The sequence below is a fragment of the Acomys russatus genome, chromosome 12 (genome assembly GCF_903995435.1).
Source record: "Acomys russatus chromosome 12, mAcoRus1.1, whole genome shotgun sequence".
In the NCBI taxonomy this organism is placed as follows: domain Eukaryota; kingdom Metazoa; phylum Chordata; class Mammalia; order Rodentia; family Muridae; genus Acomys; species Acomys russatus.
In genome coordinates this window covers 54302462-54328737 of record NC_067148.1, presented here as the reverse complement: position 1 = coordinate 54328737, position 26276 = coordinate 54302462, and the positions used below count along the sequence as shown (strand labels likewise).

At 44.2% G+C, this 26276-nt stretch overlaps 1 protein-coding gene across 1 annotated transcript in view; it reads right to left on the bottom strand.

Moving 5' to 3' along the window:
• Positions 1-26276, bottom strand: part of Ppp4r1 (protein phosphatase 4 regulatory subunit 1) — a 55610-nt gene that overhangs the window by 21894 nt on the left and 7440 nt on the right. The window contains exons 3-10 of the mRNA XM_051154449.1: positions 12666-12801; positions 11891-11997; positions 6467-6609; positions 5620-5766; positions 3177-3284; positions 2998-3063; positions 2352-2510; positions 1352-1479 (exon numbers count right to left, since the gene is read on the bottom strand). Coding sequence (XP_051010406.1) covers positions 1352-1479; positions 2352-2510; positions 2998-3063; positions 3177-3284; positions 5620-5766; positions 6467-6609; positions 11891-11997; positions 12666-12801 — 994 coding nt within the window. The remainder of the gene's footprint in view (positions 1-1351; positions 1480-2351; positions 2511-2997; positions 3064-3176; positions 3285-5619; positions 5767-6466; positions 6610-11890; positions 11998-12665; positions 12802-26276) is intronic.

Genomic DNA, 26276 nt, shown 5'->3' with positions numbered 1-26276 from the left:
ACAATTCAATGGCAACTGTGGATAGTCCAGTGCTATAAGCAATATAGACTTGACACCAAGACACATCTCATATTAGAGCGCAAAGTCAGTCAGGAACCCAAACTGTTGTTAAACAGATGTTCCGTGAGCCACGTGCCTCTGGAGTACAGCCCAAGGCCCACTGCATCTTACCAGAGGGCAGGCAGGCAGTGCTCATGCCCTGCGGACTTTATACTACAAGGGCAGAGCTTAGCGTCTGTGACCGAGAACATAATGTTTACTATATGCTTCTGCTGAAAATGCTCAATTTTATACACTTCCTTGTATATTTACATAGTCATTTATTAGACCCTTTTCAGATTTAAAAACAAGCTTTGTGCCATCTTCAGTATACTTAAATTGATCATTTTTTAAAAAAATAGCTGACTTGAAAAGATGAAAAGTAAGTAACATTTCCACCCCACCCCCCCATTTTTATTAAATTCCTTTTAGCATTATTTTCAAAGACCGTGCTTGCTAGGAAGACTGAATTAAGAGAGATTTTCTTCCTTTACAAAAAAACAGTACCTCAGATGTGTTTGGCAGGACAGTAGGAGAACAGGCAAAAAGGTAAAACAAGGCAGCAGAGAAGAAAGGAAGAACTGTCAAATCAAAACACCAAGAAAGCAAATACCACAGTATCAAGACCTACAGAAGAAAATGGTCATTAGCATCACGGCAAGGGTGCAACTGCAGAAGCTTCCGCACACCTCATGCACTGTCCGCCCAAGCCCTTCTCTATGTAACCGTACAAACCCTAAGAACTAAGTGTCAACTGAAATTCTTTAATGTACACATCTTAAAATCAGACTTTCAACCTTTAATAAGCTTTTCGTTATCTTAAAGCTGTTCTTCTATTTAATAAGATTATTAACTTAGAGCTAATCATCAGAATACTTCCCTCAATTGAGGGGTTACAATGATCACCCTGTAGGCAGAGAACCTAAGGTCCACATTAAATTAACTGCCTCTAAGGAAAAGTTACAGTAGACTATATATATATATATATATAAGCAAACATTATTAAAGTAGCTTTTTAAAGACAAAGTGTAAATAAACTGTATATGCATTAACCTGTGTGTTCTGAGCAGCAATAGTTTCCTAGACAAATAATTCACCAACTACTCAGTAAGCATCAAATTTGTCACTTAGTTTTCTATGTGTGAGGCATCAAGCTATGTGTTCCATGCATTTTCTCATTTAATATCTAACTGAAGAGATAACAATCATGTATTTAAAAAGAAAATATAAAATATTTACTAATTAAAGAATATTTATGGTAAAATAGTGGGAATGCTTTTTACAAATATAATACAAAGTTTTAACATTATACCTGTCTTTGTCTTCTGCTGATAAATCTTCTGAACTTTTGCTTTCATCTTTAAAATACTGGCCTGAGCTAGATGGATTAGCAAAAGTAGATATGAAAGGCCCCAGAGACTGGAACGCGGCCTGCCGGACCTGAGAAGGGAGAGACGCCAGTCAACAAAGGCACGAAGAGGGGGTGTCTGTTTTATTTGTTATTATTGTTGTCATTTTATTATTACTATATTTATAGTTGGTTTTTTGAGACAGGGTTTCTCTGTGTAGCCTTGGCTGTGCTGTACTCACTTTGTAAACCAGGCTGGCCTTGAACTCACAGTGATCCACCTGCCTCTGCCTCCTGAGTGCTGGGATTGTAAGTGTGTGCCACCACGCCCGGCCCTATTTGACAATCTTGGTTCTCTCTATTTTTCTTGTTTTTGAAGCATACAGGAAAACTTTCTAACAGTTTGTTCTATCTTTGTGTTTTAAAGTATGTGCCATGCTCAGCTAAAATAATCTTTAATAACCTTCTACTCTCTGCTCTTATGAATATGAGTAACATAAGTTATAAATATTTTCCTTGCAGGAGAGAGCTCAAGATAGGGTTTCCCTGCATAGCCCTGGCTGTCCTGAAATTCACTCTGTAGACCAGGCTGGCCTCAAACTCAGAGGTCCAGCTACCTCTGCCTCCTAAGTGCTGGGATTACAGGTGTGCGCCACCTGTGCCTGGAGCAAATTATTTCCTAAATTTTAAATCGTGGGGCTGGAGATGGCTCAGCAGCTAGGAACACTAACAGCTCCTCCAGAGGCCCTGGAATCAGTTCCCAGCACCTACATGGTAACTCACAACTGCCTGTAACTCTGTTTCCGGGACTAATTCTCTCTTCTGGTCTCTCCCAGGCCCAGACAGACATGTGGTACACATGCATACATACAAGCAAAACAAAATAACAAAATTAAATATTAAAACAAAACAAAAATCACATTTACTTTAAAACAGACCCAAATTATTTTAAAAACAATGTTACCCAACGTGAAGGATCACTGATGAGGTTAATGAACAGCGCTGATAACTTTGTCCGTCGGATTTCTTGACACGTAGCACAGGAAACAGCCATGAAGCACTCAGCACAGGCCTTTCGGACCCCCCACACATTATCAGAGCACAGCTGGAAAAACCGGGGCAGCTGTGTGAAGACAAGGGGATTTAATACCAGTACTCAATAAACGACACCTAATTTATAAGTCACTCTAGAATTATAAAAGCACCAATGAACACAGCTTGATGTCATCCAAAACCTTACACCTGAGCTCATTTTGCCAAAGGATGTGTAGAAATTCTAAACACAGGAACCTGCACCCAGGGCACACATATGGCACAGCCTAAGTACTCGGCTACGAGATCGAAGTGCCACCAAAGTGAGTAAGTATCCTAGGAAGATGAACAGTCCACTGAGTAAAGTAGAATTGACATACTGAGCACAAGTGTACCACCAACAGTGTATCAGCGTTTCTCACACGTTAATGCTTAATAAGTCATCCTTATCAAAACACCTTTCAAAGCCAACCTGCAGTTCTAAACTTACATCTTTCTTGTTTGCAGTCAAGGGGCCGCGCTCATAAACTCCCTACCACCGTGTGTTGCTTACTCTTTTTAATACCTTAGATACTTACCAACATTTCCTCTGTAGCTTGTTGGCCAACCACACTGCAAATATCTCCAAAATTGGCAGCACAGACCTATAACAAAACCATCACTAACATTTCGGTATCACATATGGAGTTCCTTGAAAACAATACTGAATTTCATATATCAGGTACCATATATTCTTAAACACTGGATGCGAACATACCTTTCGGACATGAAACATTCTACAGTCACAGCACATCTCACAAAACCTGGGGAGGATGAGCCGCTCTGTGATGTCCTTGCCAACCATGGGAGCCATCTTGCACATAATCTAAGTTAAATGAGGAAAAAAATCATATTGAAACCATCTAAGGCCTCTTCGGTTAAACTTAGTAAATTAAGAAATACGTATTAGCTGGGAGGTAGTGGCGCACGCCTTTAATCCCAGCACTCAGAAAGCAGAGGCAGGTGGATCCCTGTGAGTTAGCCTGGTCTACAAAGCAAGTCTAGGACAGCCAAGGCTACATGGAGAAACCCTGTCTCGGGGGTAAAAAGAAAAGAAAAGAAATATGTATTAACCAATCAATGTACTGCAAATGTACTAAATCTAGAAAAAAAAATCCAATTTTAATTTTCTATTACTTAATGGCTTAAACATTTTGCTACTAACTTTGGGAAGTAAAAGCAGGTGGACTATGAGTTCCAGGACAGCCAGAGCTACAGAGAAGCCTTGTCTCAAAAAGAAAAAAAAGAAAAAAGAAAAAAACAAAAACAAAAACCCACCACCAGCAGCAGCAACAACAAAAGGAGTGCCTGTTCAAAAGGCAAAACTGTGTCTGAGAAAGGTACATCTGTGTCACTGAGGGAAAACTCCACAGTAGAGAGGTCATCTTTCAAATGTTGGTAATGAAGCTCAGGTGGGAGCCAGGCCCCACCTTTGCAGAGACACAGACCACTCTGTAGCAGGTTCAACTAACAGTGCATGGAGCAAAGCAGGAAGGTCCTTTCCCCAACACCAGCTTTACAACACTAGTTCACCCCCATAGTTAGTACCGAAGGAAATCTGACGCTGTCAGCATTTTCCAAATATATCTACTCCCAGACTGTGCAAAAATGACAAAAAGTAAAAGACATGCAGGTTAGAAAGAGGAGACTCTTAGTCATGTATGACATGACAGCCTACACAGAAAATGCCAATGGACCTACAATAAATAAGCACCACCAGAATAAATAAGCAGATTTAAGAAAGTTTAAAGAGCCGGGTGGTGGTGGCGCCTTCAATCCCAGCACTTGGGAGGCAGAGGCAGGAGGATCGCTGTGAGTTTGAGGCGAGCAAGGTCTGCAAAGCGAGTCCAGGACAGCCAAGGCTACACAGAGAAACTCTGTCTCAAAAAAACCAAAATAAAAAAAAAAAACAAAACATGTTTTTTAGAGTGTTAAAGTGTAAAATCTAACAGAAAGACAGACCTCTCTGTTAAACGTTAGAAAACACAAGTGTGTAATCAAATACGTAACAAATCCCAAGGTCCATTCATTATATGCATGGCCTGTTAGGCTGGCAATTCTTCCCACACTGACCTGCAGGTCTGCCGCGGTCCCTAGGACAACACCTAACCTGCAGGGCGGGAGCCCGTGTCTGCATCTCCCAACTCCCGTGGCTGGCTTTGTATTTCAAAGAAATACAGGTGAAATTTGAAGCTCTGTCTGATCTAGGCAACTTACTATAATTTTTTTTCCTAAAACAAACAAACCAGATAAGGGGAAACCACAGGCTTCCTACCAATGCTGAGCATCGTAATTCTGTTCCCCGGCTAGGCTCTCCTTAGCAAAAGCAACAGGCATGCCAAAACTCATGCTCTTTTTATTTTATTAATTTATTCTTGTTATATCTCAATTGTTATCCCCTCCCCTTGTATCCTCCCATTCCTCCCTCCCTCCCATTTTCCCCTTACTCCCCTCCCCTATGCCTGTGACTGAGGGGGACCTCCTCCCCCTGTATATGCTCATAGGGTATCAAGTCTCTTCTTGGAAAACTCATGCTCTTTATTGAGCAATTTCTCAAGTTCAGAAGCGAGTGTTGGAGCTCGGAAAGGGTGACCAGTGTATGTTCTGACTGTACTAAGTGCCATTTAACACTGTACTTTAAATGGCTAGTTTTATGAGTTTCACAACAATAAAAATATTACCAAGAAAAAAAATCTGATTTTTTTTTTTGTTAATTGGTAGTGAGTATCTAAGTAATAATGAAAGAGGATTTTTCAAGGACAGAAACTGGAGTATCATCTCTGTTCTCGTGGATGGCCTGGAACTACTAACAATATCTGTGACAACGTTTTTTTTTTTTCTCCGAGACAGGGTTTCTCTGTGTAGCCTTGGCCATCCTGGACTCACTTTGTAGACCAGGCTGGCCTCGAACTCACAGCGATCCACCTGCCTCTGCCTCCTGAGTGCTGGGATTAAAGGCGTGCGCCACCACGCCCGGCCTTGTGACAACGTTTTTATATCAACAGAAGATCAATGTTTTTGGCACAAAGAGTGAACGCTGAGTATCATTTAGGCGTGAATAAAGTCTCAGGTTCATCTAGTACTTTCCTAGCTTACTCTCTGGGACAACACGTCCTCAAGCCTAACTTGAGGTTTGCCTGAATGGAGAATAGCAGACTTACAGCCACAGCCTCCGTCTTCACGTCGTCATTGCTGTCGGGGGCCGTGAGCTCTATGAGGACAGGGCACACCTTCGTCTCCACATCACACCGCTCAATCAGCTCCTGCTCCAGCAGAGCCAGCAAAGCTGCCTGACTGGTTTTCCTCACCTACCAAGAAAAGCACCACAGTATGAACGAGCACAGCCGTGATTTCATAAAACGCTACAATAACCGAGAGGGCAGTGTTATTGGCACAAGAGGCAGGTGGATCTCTGAGTTCGAGGCCAGCCTGGTCTACCTAGTAAGCTCCAGGAGAGCCAAGACTACACAGAGAAACCCTGTTTCGAAAAAAACCAAACCAAACCAAATTCTGTACAGTGTGATTTTTGCAAATGAAAAATGCTTCTAATAATAATGCAGGGACCCCTAACTTGCAAAACCTAGCGGCCATTTGTGAGTATTCCCTTCAGTTCTCACAGAGACAGCCTGGCAGAGGGACACCAAGGGCACCCTGCATGACAGCGCTGGGGGCGCTAATACATTTGCTAGATGCCCAACATGGAAAATATAATAATAAAGTTAGACCTGAAAAATATTCAGATTATATCACTTGGGTAAAGCCATTCTACATATATTGTGTCACATAAATTTCCTTTAAGAAGAGGTGCTGAAGAGACGGATGGGTCAATGGTTAAAAGCACTGTCTGCTCTTACAGAGGATCTAGGTTCAAGTCCCAGCACCCACATGGCAGCTCACAACTGTCTGGGACTCCTGTTCCAGGGGATCTGGCACCTTCACAAAGACATACATGCGGGTAAACACTAGCGCACATAAAAAAGAAAAAGAACAAGAAAATGCAACTCTTACCTGATTATTCTGATCCGCAAGGTACCTGACCACAATTGGCAGTAAGTATTTGGAAAAAGCATATGGAATCGAAGGCCGGTTCTCCTGACAAAACAGTGCAATATGCGGCACTTGTTCCATCAGCTCTGCTCTCACAGTCGGCTCTACAGAAACAACAGCAACATGAACACACACATTCTTTCATGGAGACAACCGCTCTTGTCTGGGCTTGCGGCTCCTTAGGAGCCAGCATGCTAAGAACGCACAGTGTTCTCTAACCCGCAGTTTTCCCTTAAATCAAGGAAGTCACTCCCAACCCATACTTCCACCGGTCACAGTGTGCCCTGGATAGAGAACTTCGCACAGTGAGCACAGTGAGCACCAAGCATCTGCAATGAGCCCATTCACCTGGGCCAGCGGCTCTAGCTGGCATCCCTATCGCGTCTATGGCAGGAGAGACAGTGTTTGGGAACTACGACAGTATATAACAGGACATCTAGGACCCATGATGTCAGACCCCTAGGAGAAGTTATCAGGACCAGTGGCTCTGCCTCTCAATAGCATCTATAAAGATCATGACCAGACTTTATACAATAATCATCACAGACAACAGGCATCACATCAGTTAAAAGGGACAACACCACGAATTCAGCATGACACCAGTCTACTTGCTAACAACTGCACACCACGGTGACATACAGCTCGTCACAGCTGGAGCAAGTACAGAATTCCCGGGGACCCCGTAAGTGAACTCAGTCCCCCAGGGACGTGGAAATGAGTCCTTGGCAGCAAAAAGACTAAGAACAGAAGGATTGGCATGCCAAGACTTCAACAACCAGAGACGTGTGAGCCACTTCAAACATTCTGCTGCACAGACAACAGCAGAGGACACAACCGAGAGAGAACTAGGCAAGGAAAGCCAGACAGCACGGAAACAGACCAAGAAGCCCCAGAGCAGAGAGGTTCATTAACAGCACAAAAAAAGCTCAATCCCAGCACTCGGGAGGCAGAGGCAGGCGGACTGCTGTGAGTTCGAGGTCAGCCTGGTCTACAAAGTGAGTCCAGGATAACCAAGGCTACACAGAGAAACCCTGTCTCGAAAAACCAAAACAAACAAACAAACAACAACAACAAAAAACAAAAACAAACAAAACAAACAAACAAAAAACAAAAAAGCTCTGACTGATCAGGTGGCAGGCAGACTTTCACAGCAGCCACTTTCCTGAGACAGATTATCAGAATGCTCAAGGAAAATAAAAAGACTGAAAGATACAAATAGTGAAAAGCCGTGGAGGCCTGTCATCGCTGTCGTACTCACAAGGCCGTCATCCTCAAGCCCCTCCTCCTCCACTGTTTAAAAGCTCCACATTCTCAACCATGGTAAAAATATCCACTCAGCCAGGGATGTAGCTCAGCTCGGATGCCTCGCATCCACCAAAACCCGGGCTAAATGCTCAGCACTGCACAGAACTAAACACGGCTGGGCATGGTGGGACACGCCTTTAATCCCAGCACTCAGGAGGCAGAGGCAGATGGATCGCTGTGAGTTCAAGGCCAGCCTGGTCTACAGAGTTGAGTCCAGGACAGCCAAGGCTACACAGAGAAACCCCGTCTGGAAACACAAAACAACAAGCAAGAACACTAGCCGTGGCAGAACAGGCCTGCAACCCTCGCGCCTGGGACTGAAGTCAGGAGGACCAAAAGTTCATAAGAAAAAAATAAGCCAGCTTTTTTTTTTTTTTTTTTGGTTTTTCGAGACAGGGTTTCTCTGTGTAGCCTTGGCCATCCTGTACTCACTTTGTAGACCGGGCTGGCCTTGAACTCACAACAATCCGCCTGCCTCTGCCTCCCGAGTGCTGGGATTAAAGGTGTGCGCCACCACGCCCGGCACGAATAAGCCAGTTTTTAAAGCTGTGTGGGTTTTTTTTCCCCCCAAGATCAAGATTCTCAGTTATATAGCAAGTTCAAGGCCAGTTGGGCTACATGAATCCTACCTCAAATACACACAGGAATACAACCTGTATAGAGGAAAAGCAATATTCCAGAACTTAATGGCTGAAGGTTCCTGATAGACATAAACCCTCAAATTCTAGAAAACTGGCAAATTTGAGCAGACTCCATCTGCACCTAAACACAGCACAATAAAACCAGAGCTCGCCATGGAAAGGGCTTTAAAGAGCGAGACACGGGAGGAACAAAGACAAGCCTAGCCAAGCTGACCTCCTACAGGGAAGTTCCCAATGGCTACCCGCCTCTCTCAGGCCCCAAGGTCACACCTGCACAACCAGGGAACAGGGGCAGCCAGAGCCTTCCCCACTCTCCCAGCTCAAGCCACTTCATAATGGTCTGTAGCTCTTCAATCTTTCTCGAATGACTCATCTTTGTAACAATCTGTATGACTTCTCAATTACTCTTCCTGTCACCGTGATTCTCATCAAGTCAGCTCACAGCGCTAACTGTTACAGTCCAGAGAGCTACAGCTCATACCGCTGTTACAATCCAGCTAGCTCACACCGCTAACTGTTACAGTCCAGAGAGCTAACACTAACAGTGGTTAGCCCTTCTTTTTCTTTCTTTCTTTTCTTTTTTTTTCTTTTTTTTTTTTTTTCTTCCTTTTTGGTTTTTCGAGACAAGGTTTCTCTGTGTAGCCTTGGTTGTCCTGGACTCACTTTGTAGACCAGGCTGGCCTCGAACTCACAGAGATCCGTTTGCCTCTGCCTCCCAAATGCTGGGACTAAAGGCATGCGCCACCACTGCCCGGTTTAGCCCTCCTTTTTCTAACTACATGACAACCCCACCCCACACAGCTGTGACCAAAGCTGCCACCTGCAACTCTTCTGGCTTCTAAGCTTTTCATTTCCTCACAAGCGTGCTCTTTCCCCTCTGTACTTTGACAACCTAACAAATCCAATACAACTGCTGCATAACTAAGTAATTCAAACAAAAAAATTATAGTTTATTAAACGGCCTAAAGCCACTTCCAAATATGCAAACACAAGAAGAGTGACACACAAAAAAGACACACTAGTACACTTGAAAGTCTTTTCATTCTGAAAAAAATTTAGGTTTGTATCTTAAAACTTTAAGGCTAATAAATGAACTGCTTGTTAAAAGACTAGTTCAGCCAGTGGGGGAGGGTGGGGGGAGAGGGAGGGTGGGGGAGGGGGAGGGCAGCGCAGGCCTTTAATCCCAGCACTCAGGAGGCAGATGCAGGCAGATCTCTGTGAGTTTGAGGCTAGCCTGATCTACAAAGAGAGTTCAAGGACAGCCAAGACTATTACACAGAGAAACCCTGTCTCAAAAAACCAAAAAACAGAGCCGGGCGTGGTGGCGCATGCCTTTAATTCCAGCACTTGGGAGGCAGAGGCAGGCGGATCGCTGTGGGTTCGAGGCCAGCCTGGACTACAAAGTGAATCCAGGACAGTCAAGACTACACAGAGAGAGCCTGTCTCGAAAAGCCAAAAAAAAAAAAAAAAAACCAAAAAACTAAAAAAACCCACACAAACTAACAAACAAACAAAAACTAGTCCTGTTGAGAAGACAAAGAGTTTGTGAGAAATTAAAAAACATTTAAATAAAGAGACTTAAAGAAAAAAGAGATTTCAACCTTTATTTTTGGATTATTTGTAAATTTAAGTATAATACGGGCTTAAAGCCTGCTATTGGGGCTGGAGAGACGGCTCAGTGGGTAAGTGCTTGCCGAGCAGGCAGATCAGAACTCCAAACAGCAGCACTCACATGGAAGTGGCTATGACCCTGTAGCCCAGGGGGACACACAGATCCTGGGACCTGCTGGGCAGTCATCATAGCCAAACAGCAAGCTCCAGATCCAGTGAGAAACCCTGTCCCCAGGGAAGTAAGGCAGTCACACAGCAGGAGCCCTGATGCCATCCTCTGGCCTCTGTGTGCATGTACACGCACATACCACATATACAACTTACCTCAAAATGCCATATTTTATACTGTTTGTTTTACCACAAAAAAAGATACATCTCAAAAAAAATAACACATCATTATTGTCTAATTTTCAAATCAACTTCGCCCCTACCTCTCCTGACAGGGTCTAATTCTATAACCCAGCCGAGCTGGAACTTAGCATGCAGCCCAGGATGGCCTTAAATTGGAGCAACCCTGTCCTGGTCTTCTAAGAGCTAGGATGACCAACATGAACTGCCATGGCAGGCTCACCTTTACCTCTTCCCAGTCACCCACCCCCCCAACACCCCCCCCCCCCCCCAGACAGGGTTTCTCTTGTAGTCCTGGCAGTCCTGGACTCACTTTATAGACCAGGCTAGCCTCAAACTCAGAGATCACCAGCCTCTGCTGAGTGCTGGGATTAAAGGCTTGCGCCACCACGCTTGGCGCTTATCTCTTAAGAAAACTCTCCTTTGTTTTAACAATAAGCCAACTTTCATTTTACAGGCATGATGGCATAGCCCTTTAATCCCAGCATTTGGGAGGCATAGACAGGCAGAACCCTGTGAGTTCAAAGCCAGCCTGGTCTACAAAGAGAATCCAGGATAGCCAAGGCTACACAGAAAAACCCTGAACTCAGAACTCCCAGAACTCAGGAGATAGAGGCAGGTGGATCTCTCTGAGTTCAAGGCCAACTTGGTCTATTTTATAAAGAGTTCCAAGACAGCCAAGGCTACAAGGAGAGACTGTCTCAAAACAAAAACAATGTTTTGTCATGTAAATCAGAATTTATTCTAAGTTACTTAAAAATTGTTAATGATGGAGCTGGAGAGATGGCTCAGAGGTTAAGGGCACTGGCTGCTCTTGCAAAGGTTCCAAAGTTCAATTCCCAGCACCCACATGGTGGCTCACAGCCATCTATAGTGAGATCTGGTGCCCTGTTCTGGCGTGTACATAGAATACTCATATGTAAAATAAACACGTCTTTTAAAAAATTGTTAATGACTCTAGATATTAACATAAATGATAAGACAATTTCTTAGGTTTATTTTGATGAGAAATTTCCAAAAGTAACTAACGGGGCATATTATAAACTGTTTGGATTTTTTCCTTTATGACTCATGGGTCTAGTAATTTCCTTAGGATAGTTTTGAACACAAGCTCTTGCCAGCGTGCTGGGGTTAGAAGTAGGGTCATCTGTCAAGCTCTCAGAAAACTTAAAGAAATCTCTTACCACAGTGTTCTCCAGTAGGTTTAGAAATACAAATTTAGGGCTGGAGAGATGGCTCAGCGGTTAAAGGCACTGACTGCTCTTCCAGAGGTCCTGAGTTCAATTCCCAGCAACCACATGGTGGCTCACAACCATCTATAATGTGATCTGATGCCCTCTTCTGGCCTGCAGATGTACATGCAGGTAGAGCATTGTATACACAATAATAAATCTTAAAAAGAAAAAAAAAAGAAAAGAAATACGAATTTTTAGTAAAAGAGCCTTTCTAGAAACAATAAATGTATTTTGTAAACATATACCTGAGTCATCAGCTAATCTGCTAATTCTTTCCAAAACAGCAATACAATCTCTTTCATCATCGCAGACTTCCCTCAGAGTATCCAGCAAACTCCTGGCCACCATTTGTCTACAAAGGAAAAAAATTAGATGGTGTTCAGTGCCATCGGTGCTTGTTATTTTAAATACAGAATCCTTATGTTTCATAAAGACAATTTTTCTTGTTGCAAATTACATACTAAAAACTTGCAGTTTTCTAAGAAGCAAAAGTTGGTAATGAATTTATTGATAAGATTATTACCATTTTCTAAGTCTTTATCCAAATAATTGGTGAAATTTCTACTTCAGTTTTCCTCCCATCATGATAGTGGTAAAATGTACTCATCTTCATTATGTTAATGCTATATTTACTAGCATGAGTTTTATTATTTCAACTAAAAAAAAAAAATTAAGTCAAGACGAGATTCCAAAAAAATCTGATGCAGAGACCTCAACCTCAGTAATAGTGTGTCAGAAAGGATTCTAGTTCTCGGTCACTGCTGTGCCCTGACACACGCGAAGCTTGTCACATCATTAGTAGAACAATACCCTCCCCAATAAGCAATTAAATGAATAACCAAATTAGCCCAACAACTAAAAAAAAAGCAACGAATGGAAGACCATGTACAATACAGGTCAGGCCATAAACGGGGACACTGATTTTACCTGATACCTCCTCTGGGGGGATAATTTTATATCCCCAATTAGATTGGGAACCCCCTTCTTCCTCTTTCATGTAAATGAAGAGACCATACACACCTGTTAAATACGTTCTCACTTGCAGCATACTTGTCCAGCCTGCCCAGCGGTGTCAACATTTCATCTTGTGAGACGAAGTCCAGGGCTGAAGGTATAATAATCACATCAGACTCTGAGCTGTAGTCATCCACACCAACTAGCAGAGACATCAGAAACACTCCTTAGAACACTCTGAAACACAAGGGGCCCTTGCCTGCTCAAGCAGTGCATGCTTCTAGAGCGGCACAAAGAATTACAGGAACTACCTTACAGTCAGCCCAGTGCTAGCAAGGAATAGTCTCCAACCACAGTTTTTATGGCCTCTAGCTGCACATAGTGGCTGCAGAAACTCAGTTTAAAGGCATACAGTAACTGGCTAGTTTTTAGGTGGCAGTGGTGGCGCATACCTTTAAGGCCAGCACTCAGGAGGCAAAGGCAGGCAGATCTCTATGATTTCAAGACAAGCCTGGTCTACAGAGTGAGCTCCAGGGCAGCTAAGGCTACACAGAAAAACCTTATCTTGAAAAATAAAAACAACAAAAAAAGAAACTACGGTCCTTAGCCTGTGTGGTGGCTCCCAGCACTTGGGAGGTGGAGGCAAATGCAGACAAAGCTCTGTGAGTCCAAGGCCAGCCTCATCTACATAATGAGTACCAGGACAAACAGGACTACAGGGTGAAACTCTGCTCAAAAAAAAAAAAAAGTTTATGCTCATCAAGAGCACTAACAGCTTGTGAAAAAATACAGAGAAAGGCAAACTCTGACTCTATAATAGACTAAAGCTGAGAGTATCTCTGAAAACCATAATTAGTATTTATAGTCATTAAACAACAAATATTAAATGCTCTTGTGTCATCTACTAGGCGCACGTAGGGGAAACTCTCATGAAAATACTTTTATGTCTTCTGAGAGTTAACACTGCATTCAGAAAAGTCTATGTTAAAACAATCACTGTGGTCCACACATGTCCACACCTCAAGGCAGATCTGCTGCAGCTGTGGGAGGGGGCGACTGAGCATAGATGAAAGCTAAAAGGCTGATTTCAAGGATGCTAAGCAAAGGGCCCTGAGGCAGGACTCAACGGTGCTGATGACCACCAAGAGAGGAAGAGAAGGACAGATGGATTCCCACTAGTTTGTCACACTGGGTGATGTGAGGCCACCTAGCGAGGGCACCGCTCCATGGTGTGGTGTGACAGAGACTGAGGAGGTAAAGGAAGTGTAGAGACGTGAATGCTTTTCAGAACTGCAACTGTAGAGCCATCAACTGAATCAGACAGTAACTGGGCAAAGTGAGTGGTTTTGCTGTTGTCTGAGCCAGGGTGTGCGAGTTAAGTTAGGCGTGCCAACGTGACATAAGCTAGTGTTACTCGGGAAGAGGAGCTGCTCCATCAGAGTGGCCTGCAGCCAAGTCTGTGAGGCACCATGGTGGGCAGGGCTGCCTTGGGCCAGGTGGAAAGAAGCTGAACATGGTCCTGAGACTAACCTGCAAGGTTTCTCCCTCTGCTCCTGCTGGAGCTCCTCACCGGCAACTGAGATCAGGACAGTAAGCTAAATAAACCCTTTGGTCATGAGTGAGTGAGTGAGTTAATGCTTTTGGTTATGGTGTTTATCACAGATATAGCAAACTAGCACACAGGATCTTACTATGTAGCCCTGGCTGGCCTGAAACTCACAGAAATCCACTCACCTCTGCTTCTGAGTGCTAGGATTAAAAAACTATGTCCATCAAGAATATTTATACATTTTGTACTGTATTTGTTTTAATTTTGTTTCTAAGAGTTCAAAGAAGCTGGGTATGGTAAAGCACACATGTAACCCCAACACTCAGAAAGCCTGATGTGGTGTCGCACACCTTTAATCCCAGCACTCAGGAAGTGGAGGCAGTCAGATCGCTGTGAGTTCAAGGCCAGCTTGGTCTACAAAGCGAGTCCAGAACAGCCAAGGTTACATAGAGAAATCCTGTCTCGGAAAAAGCAAAAAGAGAGCTGAGGCAGGAGATTACAATGAGTTTGAGGTCTACTAACAACCAGCAGGCCACCTAGGGATACACAGGAAGATCCTGTCATGATAAAGGAAAATGGAGGAGGAAAAATAAAAGGAGGAAGTAGGGCTAGAAAGATGGCTCAGTGGGTAAGAGTGATGGACGCTGCTCCAGAGGACCCAGGTGTAATTCCCAGCACCAATTTGGCAACTCACAACCCTTTGTACTTTAGCCCCAGAGGATTTGAGCCCTCTTCTGGCCACTGTCATACCAGACATGCGATACACAGATATATCTGCAGGCAAAGCATTATACACATAAAAAAGAGGAGGAGGAGAGAAAAGAAGAGAACACTGCTACATATGAAGTGAGCAATCAACATTTAAGTAGAGGTTAAAGCTCTGGACAGAGAAATGGGCCCAAGCTGACGGGTGTGAGGAGCCTGGTGCAAAGGCAGCTGGGTAAGGTCTAACAGGCTTCAGGACAGCCCAAAGCCCTAAGAACTCTCAAAGTGTCTGTAGACAGGGCATCACCTGGTACTCCAACAGAGCGCAGGTTAGCCTCAAACTCATGCAATCCTCCTGTCTCAGCCTCCCAAACATGGGCATCTACCTCAGGTCAAAGCATTTTTCCCTACTCTTAGTTTCCAGCACTTCTGGCCCTCGCTCTGGCTGCTTGCCTTCTCTCATCAGTGCCCATCGCCGCCTCTCCACACATATATAGTTATAAAACGACTCCCATATGTTACATGAGTAATATGAAAAAAAATGACTTCCCAACCACGTCCCTAACTCTATTGGCCATGAAAGGTTTTTTAAATGCCTTAATAGAGTAAGTAGCATGGGCCTATCCTGTAAAGCTGGCTAAACAGACAATATTTCCATGGTGTACTATCCAAGAGACTATACAAGATAACACAGCCACTTCTATTTTAACTTGTTACAGTAAAAAAATGTTTCTTTTTAAAAACTAGAAATAAGTAAGTCATGGTGGCACACACCTGTTGTAATCCCGGAACTCTGGGAGGCAGAGGCAGGTGGATCTCTTTGGATTTGAGGCCAGCCTGGTCAACAAAGCAAGTCCTGAACAGCCAAGACTACACAGAGAAACCCTGTCTTGAAAAATCAAAAAAGGAGCTGGACAGTGGTGGCGCATGCCTTTAACTCCAGCACTCGAGAGGCATAGGCAGGCGGATCGCTTTGAGTTTGAGGCCAGCCTGGTCTACAAAATGAGTCCAGGACAGCGAAGGCTACACAGAGAGACCCTGTGTGGAAAAACAAACAAAACAAAAACAAAAAAAGAAAAAGAAAAGAAAAACCAAAAAAGGAAGGAGGAAGAGGAAAAGCAGTTGTACACACCTTTAAATCTAGCACATGCAGATCTCTGCCAGTTCAAGACCAGCCCTGGTCTACACATATTGAGTTCCAGGACAGCCAGGGCTACCCAAAGAAACCCAGTCTCAAAAAATATAACAAAACGAAACAAACAAACAAACAAAAGAAACAAACAAAAAGGAATAAAGCTCTTAAACATGCTCTCCCACTTCTAACAAAGATGGTGTCAATGACCAAATGTATCCTCATAAACTGAGTGGCTAGCAGGGTGTGGTGGTGCAGGCCTTTAATCCCAACACTTGGGAGGCAGAGGCAGGAGGATCTTTGTAAGTTCGAGGCCAGCCTGGTCTACAAAGAAAGTTCCAGAACAGCCAGGGCTATTACACAGAGAAACCCTGTCACAGGGAAAAACAACAAAACAAAAAACTGAGTGGCTAGCCAAACAAGTGAAACTGCCACAGCTGACTGCCTGGAAAGACAGGGCTCTACACCAGGCAAATTCAAGTGGAGAATCCAGGAAGGCCAATGTTGTGAAAATCTGCAGGGCTCAAAATCCTGAGAGGAGAAGGCTTTGGAGAGTTGGTCCCCTTCCGCTTTGGTTTCTTCTGCCTCAGGCCTGAAGTGCTAGGATTCGAGGTCACATCTCCACACATCCATCTGAGAAGGCCCCCTGAGTCTACAGGGGACACTGGAACTACATACAGGTAAGAGCCTGAGGAACTAACTACTTGAGATCAGGTGACAGACTCCCTGTGGTAAGGTCCTTGTGTCCATACTACAGTGAAAGTCACCTCTACAGTACAAAGGGTGACAGCACAGCGCCGTAGGGTTAGCGGGAGAAGGGGCGCTTGACAGTTGGGTAAGCTCCCCAGGCAGGCTACTCAGGGAACGAATTTAGGCTCTAGGGTAAGAGTCCCAGTGTATGTAACTGACTGCAGAAACAACTGGCATGCAACAAGAGTAAAACCGTCAACGTCTAGTATACAACAACAAAGCCAACAGATAGGGAAAAATCAGGAAAACAAACAAACCATGAATAGAAAAAACTCAACAGCAGCAACAAACAGACTCACAACTAACAAAGACAGCAGACTTACTACACAAGGACAGAAACCATCCACCAACCCCGTGAAAGGTGGAGCACAAGAAACCCTGACAGGTCCAGGGAGGAAAGGGATATGAATATTCAAAACTCTGACTTTCTAGTGCTGTGGAAAAAACGTGAATAAAACACAGGAGGTCAGATCAACAGATAACACAAAAGAAATGAATAAGGAACTTGAAGAAATTACATTAAAAAGTGAAACATAAAACAGGCATAGCAGAATATAGAATATCTATCATCTGACCATAAGAAAATGTCAGGCATTCTAATATGCATATATTTTAAGTCTCCAAAGAAGAAAGAGGAATATAGGAATATCTTAAGAAATAATGAGCCCCAGAAAATCCAAATGTAATGAAAACTATTAATCCATAGGCTCAAGTGACTCTATGAATCCCATTAGCAAAAACCATAAAAAAAAAATACACCTAAGGATGAAACTGCTTAATACTAGTCAGAGTCTTTTAAATTATAAATGACTCATTTTACATATAAAACAGAATAGTAATACATACAGGTTAGAAGATAGAGCAACAGCCTTAAGTCCTGACAGAGATGGGAGGCGGGCTGGGAAAATGACTCCATGTTTAAAAGCACTTGCGCTCACAGAAACTCACTTCCTCTTCTAACTGCAGTTCCAGGGACTCTGGCGCCCTCTGCTGGACGCTACCAGGATGCACGATTGGGGTGCACACCATACGTTCTGACAAAACACTTATACACATAAATGAAACTTTTTTAAAAAGTAAAGAAACAACATCAGCCTACCACTCCATACCCAACAGCCAGAGGCTGATGACAGCACCCAGACATTCGGTAGAGTAAATAATAAAGCGCTGAAGCAGAAGGAGGAGAATCTACATCTATACAAAGGAAAAAGAGCATCAGAAATGGCGAATACACACACAAAGGCATTAGCTTTGAAATGTAAAACAAAAATATGTACAGTAAAGCAAGTAATATAGAGGGTCCTGTACACTCCATCACCTTTCTTTTCTCTTCCTTCATTTGGGCTATTTATGTACTTTATTATGTATTCATTTTTTTAATTTTAAAAATTATGATTGCTTTCAAGTTTATAATTCAGATGTTTTAATTATAGCTGTGACTTTGACTTCACTTACTATCTCGAACCATACAGCAGTTTGTAGCAGTGTACTTTAGGCAGAAAAAGAGCCAGAGAGGAAATGTAAACCCACCTATATTATAATTAGGAACACACTGTAAGTGGCTTAAATAATAAGTCTACTAAAAGACAGATTTCAAACTGGGTTTAAAAAACACTAATGTTGGGCGGTGGTGGCGCATGCCTTTAATCCCGGCATTCAGGAGGCAACAGCAGATGGATCTCTGAGTTCAAGGCCAGCCTGGTCTACAAAGCAAGTCCAGGATAGCCAGGGCTGTTACACAGGGAAACCCCGTCTCGAAAAGTAGCCCCCCCCACCCCCCGGCCAAAAACCAAACCAAAACCAACAACACTAAACCATACACAAATAATTACTTAGTGCAGAAAACTTTTACAGAATTTCTAACCTATAATTGACAAAATACCTTATTCATTATGAACTAACAAGCTGTAAAGGCCACTGGACCCTCAGGTATCATCAGTTTTCTCCTTCATAGTGTAAGGCTGCTGAGCTAGCACGATCCTGTCAGGCACCTTTACGTAGGCTCTAGAATTCTATGACTATGACCAAACTGTTTCATCAGCACCTCACAGCTGGGCATGGTGGTGCACGCTTTTAATGCCAGCACTCAGGAAGCAGAGGCAGGTGGATCCCTGTGAGTTCGAGGCCAGGATAGCCAAGGCTAAAGACAGAGAAATCCTGTCTCAAAAAACAAAAAACAACCAACCAAACAACAACAACAACAAAAATCAGCATCTCACATGTGTACATCTTAAAGATAGCATGATTCTGGTTCATAAAAGGTAGGGGACAGCAAGGGAGACCCTGATAGCAGCTACTGTTAAACATCACTGTGTTTAAGACTAAAATGCAGGCTCCTAGATCATATACTAGGTATTGATTGTGCTGTTGAGTGGGGCCTACAGACATCTGTTTTTGATAAATACCCTCACTAATTTAAGTGTAGACATACAGTTAAACAACCATATCTGAAAAACACTCTTGTTTTTTTGAGACAGGGTCTCTCTGTGTGGCCTTGGCTGTCCTGGACTCGCTTTGTAGACCAGGCTGGCCTTGAACTCACAGCCATGCGCCTGCCTCTGCCTCCCGAGTGCTGGGATTAAAGGCGTGCGCCCGGCTGGAAAACACTCTTAAGAGGATGACAAAACCACATCTTTTCTTATCTTTCTGTAATCCTCCATCAATCACGGGCCATGACACTTCTGCACAAAAAGGAAGCCTTGCTCTGCCACAGATGGTAGCAGGCTCACTTCCAGCCTAGTGCTGCTTCCCCAGAGAGGAGTCACTCTGGCCGGAGGCATCTCCCCACCCCCACTTTTTAACAGGTTCTTTCCTCTGAGCCCAGGCTGGCCTACTCTCAGTCTCCTGCTCCAGCACTCTGAGAACTGGGACTCAAGCACGCTGCACCACACCTGCTCTTCCACCCATCCTTGCCTGAGCGTAATGTGACTATAGATCTCATCTTAAGGAGGCCACAGCCCTCTGCCTACAGGTAACCAATCACCACAGGCTGAGGTCATATCCAGCACACACTGCAAACGCCTGCTGCAGGTTACAGAGATAATCAGTAAAACCAGGCATGGTAGTGCACGCCTTCAATCCCAGCACTTGGAAGACAGAGGTAGGCAGATCTCTGAATTCAAGACTAGCTGCCCATAACACTGCAGAGCTACAGAGAAACTGTGTGTGTGTGTGTGTGTGTGTGTGTGTGTTATACCATATGTAATACATACATATAAAAATGTCACTAAAGGGGGCTGGAGAGATGGCTCAGTGGTTAAGAGTGCCGCCTGCTCTTCCAGAGGTCCTGAGTTCAATTCCCGGCAACTACATGGTGGCTCACAACCATCTATAATGTAATTTGATACCCTCTTCTGCACATAAAGCACTCATACGCAATAAATAAAATAAATAAATCTTTTTTTAAAAAATGTCACTAAAAATGTTTAAAGCCTATCACTACTGCCTGGAAAAAAATCCTGCCCCATATGTACCCTGAAGGATGGCACTGCTAATAGTATCTTTAAATAAAACAGCATCAGGTTTTATGGGAAAATGCAAAGGTAGGGTTTGCTACAAAGTTTCTACAGTTTATTGAAGTAGTACATTAACTGTACGGTTAAACTTTAACATTTGTTTACTCATGATGTGTATGAGGGGTGTGTATGTGTAGGTATGTATGCATGTGCTGTGGCATGTGTGTGACAGGCAGAGGACAACTTTCAGCAGTCAGTGGGTTCTGGATGCACCCGGGCTGTCAGGTGAGCACCTTTACCACTAAGCCCTCTCTGCCCACTTGTCTGCAGTGCTGGAGGCTGGATTTAAGGCCTCAATCACACGCACAAGGCAAGCACCAAGCTAGTCCCAGCCTAGGACATTAGCTTTAAATAGACGGTAATACAAGCTAAAGATCAAAATCACAATTCTGGGAATAATCTTTAAAACATACAAAAAGGTATAACCAGAGAAAAACAGAGGAATAAAACCAGAATACAAACCTAGATATGGAGTAAGCCAAAAGTAAACAGAAAAACACCAGCCCTGTATCTAACCGATGAACTACCAGGAAACAGACTGCTTCAGCTAAAGGAGAGAGTGCCAGCCTAGGGCAGCACTGAGCCACTGGCTGCTGAGTAGAACCTTTCTTCTCTTTTCTTTTATCTTTTCTGAGATGTCGTCTCACTGTATAAGCCATTCGGGCCTCAAATTTACTATGGACAGCCTTGCTGATCCCAGCACTTGGGAGGCGGAGGCAGGGGGCCCTGAGTTTGAGGCCAGCCTGGGCTACAAGTCTCCTTCTTAATCACATACAATAGGGACGTAGTCATGCCCATCTTTCTTTCTTTTTTTTTTTTTGGTTTTTCGAGACAGGGTTTCTCTGTGTAGCCTTGGCCGTCCTGGACTCCCTTTGTAGACCAGGCTGGCCTTGAACTCACATCGATCCGCCTGCCTCTGCCTCCCGAGTGCTGGGATTAAAGGCGTGCGCCACCACGCCCGGCTAGTCATGCCCATCTTAAAGCCCATTGAAAACTGCTGCCCAGTGTAAGTAAAACTAAACAAATACATTCTGCTAACTCTGGATCACAAGAGAAATAGAAGGTTTTACTTTAAAGCTCAGGAGAAGTGACAAAGCAAAGGAGAGTAACAATATTTCTCTGAAGACAACCGAGTACTTCTCTGTGTAAAAACACAATTACAAAAACCACTCTGACAGGCAGTATAAACGTCACCTTCTATGCTACTCCCACCTCCATGCACTTAAAAAGAAACCCAAAGTACTTGAAAACACCCCAAATTTCTGCTTTTTAAAAGAAAGTAAATGTTTAAAAACTAGAAAGTAAAGATGGGTACAGTGGCGCATGCCTTTAATCCCAGCACTCAGGAGTCAGAGGCAGGTGGATCTATGTTGAGTTCGAGGCCAGCCTGGTCTACAAAGAGTCTAGGACAGGCAAGGCTACACAGAGAAACCCTGTCTTGAAAAAGAAAAAAGTAGGAAAAAAAAGTAGAAATCCTAAACCAGCTCCCATGTTCTGCTACTTATGAACTGTCTAGTTCAACTCGACCAATTACTTAATTTAGAGTAGATGTTATCATTTACAAAGTAGTTGTTTGTACTTTCTTTTTTTTTGAGACAAGGTCTAAGTATGTGAAGAAGAGCTCAGGGTTAGGGTTTACCGTGTAGCCCATGTGGCCCAACTGTGTCTTGAACTTGCAATGATCCTGTTGCCTCTGCCTCAATGATGCTGGGAATACAGGTGTGCACCACTACACTGAGCTCAAGACTTCAAGGCACACAGCAATGATGTCGTCTATAAAGTATCTGACAGAGCCCATAAATTAAGACCTCCGCAGCTAGGCAAGGTGGTGCGTGCCTGTCATCTCAGAACTCAGAAGCACAGCAGCTGGATATCTGAGTGTAGCCCTAGCTGTCCTGCAGCTCTCTTTGTAGAGCAGGCTGTCCTCAAACACACAGAGATCTGCCTGCCTCTGCCTCCAGGACGCTGCGATTACAGGCGTGCACCAACATGCCCGTCTCACTCTCCATTTTGACCACAGAATTTTGTCCTAGTATGTTTTTATGCTTGAGATTTTCTTTCTTTGTAACAAAATGAGACCTAAATGTGGAGATGGCTCAGTGAGTGCTTGCCAAGGTCAGATCCCGAGACCACACAGAAGACAGCGCAGTGGCAGTCATCTGTGGCGGATGCTGCGGGAGGAGCCTAGGATGCTCAGCTAGTCAGTCAACAGCCAGCCCCAGACACAGTGGGCACCCCACCTCAGACAATCTCTACACACACACACACACACACACACACACACACACACACACACACACACACACACACATTCTCTCTCTCCCCACCCCCATACACACACACACACACAAATGTGTATTTTCTTCAATTGTACAACTCAAAACATTTTAGTTTTCATTGTTGTTCTTAGTACTGTTGACCATCTTGAATATACCAGAAATTATGACACTTAGTATGTAAATTTTCATTGAAAAGGCATCAGTTTTTGTCAACTGACACAAAGTAGAGTCAGCTAAGCAGAGGGTGCTCTAAGCAGAGCACACTGGTCTCTCTGACAGGGGTGCAAACACTTTATTAGCAGTTGCTTACATCTGAAGACCAAAAGGCAGTATTTAGAACGCAGAACCTGGGCTGCAGAGAGGAGTCAGCAGTAAAGACTAATTCTTTTCTCATCCAGAGACCCAAATTCAGGTGCCAGCGGCCACATGAGGGGCAGGACGGCCATCTTTAAGTCCTATCACAGGAGGAAGGGGAGTGTTGTGGAAAGATGTCCTCCAGACAGGACATGGCCACGCCACTCACCGCTCATAGCACAAGACTGGGCCTGTCAACATTCAGTTAGGAGGAAAGCAGCTCACAAGGCCACACCCTTCCCTGAGAACTTTACAGGCAGCTAACAGTTGCTAGGAGGCGAGGGACTCCACAGAACCTTGACACCTAAGAAGCCACTGGGGCAGCTGTGGGTGTGCACACTTGTGCTTCTTCTAAAGTGGCGTGGCCGCTGGGTGGTGGCACACACCTTTAACCCCAGCACTCAGAAGGCAGAGGCAGGCAGATCACTGTGCGTTTGAGGCCAGCCTGGTCTACAAAGTGAGTCCAGGACAGCCAGGGCTACACAGAGAAACCCTGTCTTGGGGGGAGGGGGAAGGAAGGCAACAGGTGAAAGGAGAGGGGTGACAGGAAAATGGGGCACAGCAACATGCACTATAGACATGTGTGGTGGCTGTTCTTGGAATTAACTGACTCCAAGCAGCTGCGTACATGTGTGAAGGATTTTTCTTAATCAAATCATTTGAGTGGGAAGATCCACCCTTTCTGCTGGCAGCAGAGATCAAAAGGCACGAGGAAGCTCCCTCTTTGCCTGCTTGCTCCCATTCTCACCAGCCAGTCCTTTCCTTTACTGGCAACAGAACTTCTTCTTTTTTTGGATTCCAGGACTGAAGACCAGTGGAGACACCCAGCCTCACAGAGTGAGCAGCTTTTCCATTCTTAGCCGTTGCACTGGAAGACAGCCATTGCTGGAGTAGCTGGATCACAGCCTGCAGGCCACTCTAACAAACGCCATTCTCTTTCTCCTCTGTCTGGTCCTCTAGGAAACCCTGACTAATGAAATAAGAAGAGCTGGGCACAGTGGCACATGTGGATAATCCCAGCATTTGGGGAGACAGAGACAGGTGGGTCTCTTTAAGTCTGAGTGAGGCCAGCCTGATCTACAAAGGAGTCGGGACAGGCAGGGCTACACTGAGAAACCCTGTCTCAAAAACAACAACAAAATAAAAAATAAATGGGGCTACATTATATCTTAAATAAACACGGAGGACAAGCTCCCTGTAGAGCAGAGTGCCAGCCAGCTCTTGTGACTGACTCAGGCCACTGTGAGAACACCAACACTGCACTGGGACTCACCCGCCACCCTCCACCATGACAAGAGGAACCCGCACCTGTCTCACAGCGCTGAGACCCAGCGGCATACTTTAGCAGAAGGCAGAGAGGCTGCAGTGCCAAGGAACAGCATTGCCACACCACTGTCCTCCAAAAAGCAAAAATAAGCTAGAATGCAGTCAAAAGGAAACAAACAACCCTTCTAAAATGCCAGTGTGGTGGCTACATGCCTGTAAATCTGGTACTGGAACCAGAAGCTGAAGCCTGGAAGTCTGAGGTCAACCTCCGCTACTTTACACTGCATAAGAAGTGCTATCTACAGCAAAGTATTATGGTAAGCTAACTGAGGAAGAAAGCACGTGCAGCATGAGGGGAGCTAAGTGCCGAGAAGACAGAAGCACGGCAAGGAGCACAATGTGTGGCCTTCAGCTCCTGTAAAGGGCGGACAGTATTGGACAAGCAGTGCCACCATGTCAGTATGGAGTGCGCGCGCACGCACACACACACACACACACACACACACACACACACACACACGCACACACACTACAGTTTTCAGAGTACAGTGACTGTATCCTGCAGAGAACGCCTTTGCTCTTAGGACATAAGGGCTAAAGGTAACGATTTACTCTCAGAAGGCTCACTGCACAATTAAGATGAACACATACTCTGTATTTTGTCTGTATCTGTATATTATGTAGAAGGCTGAGCCAACAGGAAGAATGTTAACAATGGAGTTTCAATCCAGAAAGGCATTCTATTTGTGGTTCTTTTGTGTGAGAGGGAAGACTTAAAACTGATACGTTTAATTTTAAGATAAGTCATACGAAACAGATTAGGATTTTGGCTTTATTTAGCTTGCTCAGAAAAGTAAAGGTCCACATCAGTAGACTATCAAAGGGTATGTGAGGACAGCAAAGGTCGCTATGGCTGGGACTCAGCTATGGGTAAAAATAAAAATGTGTCTGATCTTTGATTTTTACAAAGGGAGTCAGTAAACTACTGCCAGCAAGCAGTAAATAAAATTTTATTGGGAAACATCTATGCTGTGCATTTATACAGGCACTTTTACTACTTATGGCAGATCTGGGCAGCTCCAAAGTAGCCATGCTAACAAAGCCTCCTGCTGATGCTCTCTGATCCATTATAGAACTTTCCAATGACTAGCTTAGTAATGCAGCAAAAACATATTAAGTCACTCCTGGGAGGTGAATACTAATTTAATCTATTATTAAATTTATAATACTAATAATATTAAGATTGTATCTATTTTTGAGAGACTCTATTATGTAAGTCTGGCTGTCCCAGAACTCCTTATGTTGACCAGGCTGGCCTGAAACTCAGAGAGCTCCACCTGCCTCTTTGTAGGATTAAAGGTGTGCACCATCAAGATTGGTGTGTGTGCATAGGCAGGCAGGCATGCTGGATAGAACCAGAACGCTGCACATGATGGGCAGTGTTCTAGCACTGATCTACCACCCCAGCCCAAATGCTAACTTTACTTGTTTGTTTTTTGAGACAGGGTTTCTCTGTGTAGCCTTTGTAGACCAAGCTGGCCTCAAACTCACAGCAATTTGCCTGCCTCTGCCTCCCGAGTGCTGGGATTGAAGGCATGCACCACCACGCCCAGCTGTGATTCAATTCTCATATGTAGCCTCAGACAACAGAAGTCAAGTTTGAGTGTGTACTGTGCAATAACGTGCAGGTGTCCACCAGAACATATTCAAGTTCCCAAGCGCTAAGTCCCTGGGTCTTTAGGAACAGTTTGATGAGTAATAACTGACACACTGCCCTATAGCACAGCTCACAGGGGAGCTAGAGGAAAATGGCTTCTGAAATTCGAGTTTTTAAAGGTGTTTTTCACACTTATCATGTTTTGTGTGTATTTGCACATGTTAAGTCAGGAGGACAACTTGTGGTAGTTGGCGCTTGCCTTCTAACAGTGGGTCCTGGGGACTGACTCAGGACACCAGGCTGTTACCCACCGCCTCTTCCTACCAGACCATATTTGTGGGTTTTGAGATAAAATCTAGGTCTAGAATTTGCTGTTGTGTCGCCTAGAGTGGCCTAGAACGCATTACCTTCAGTGCTAGCCCACCATGTGTGGGACCAGCAATATGCACCAGCACACCTGTGAGGCAAAG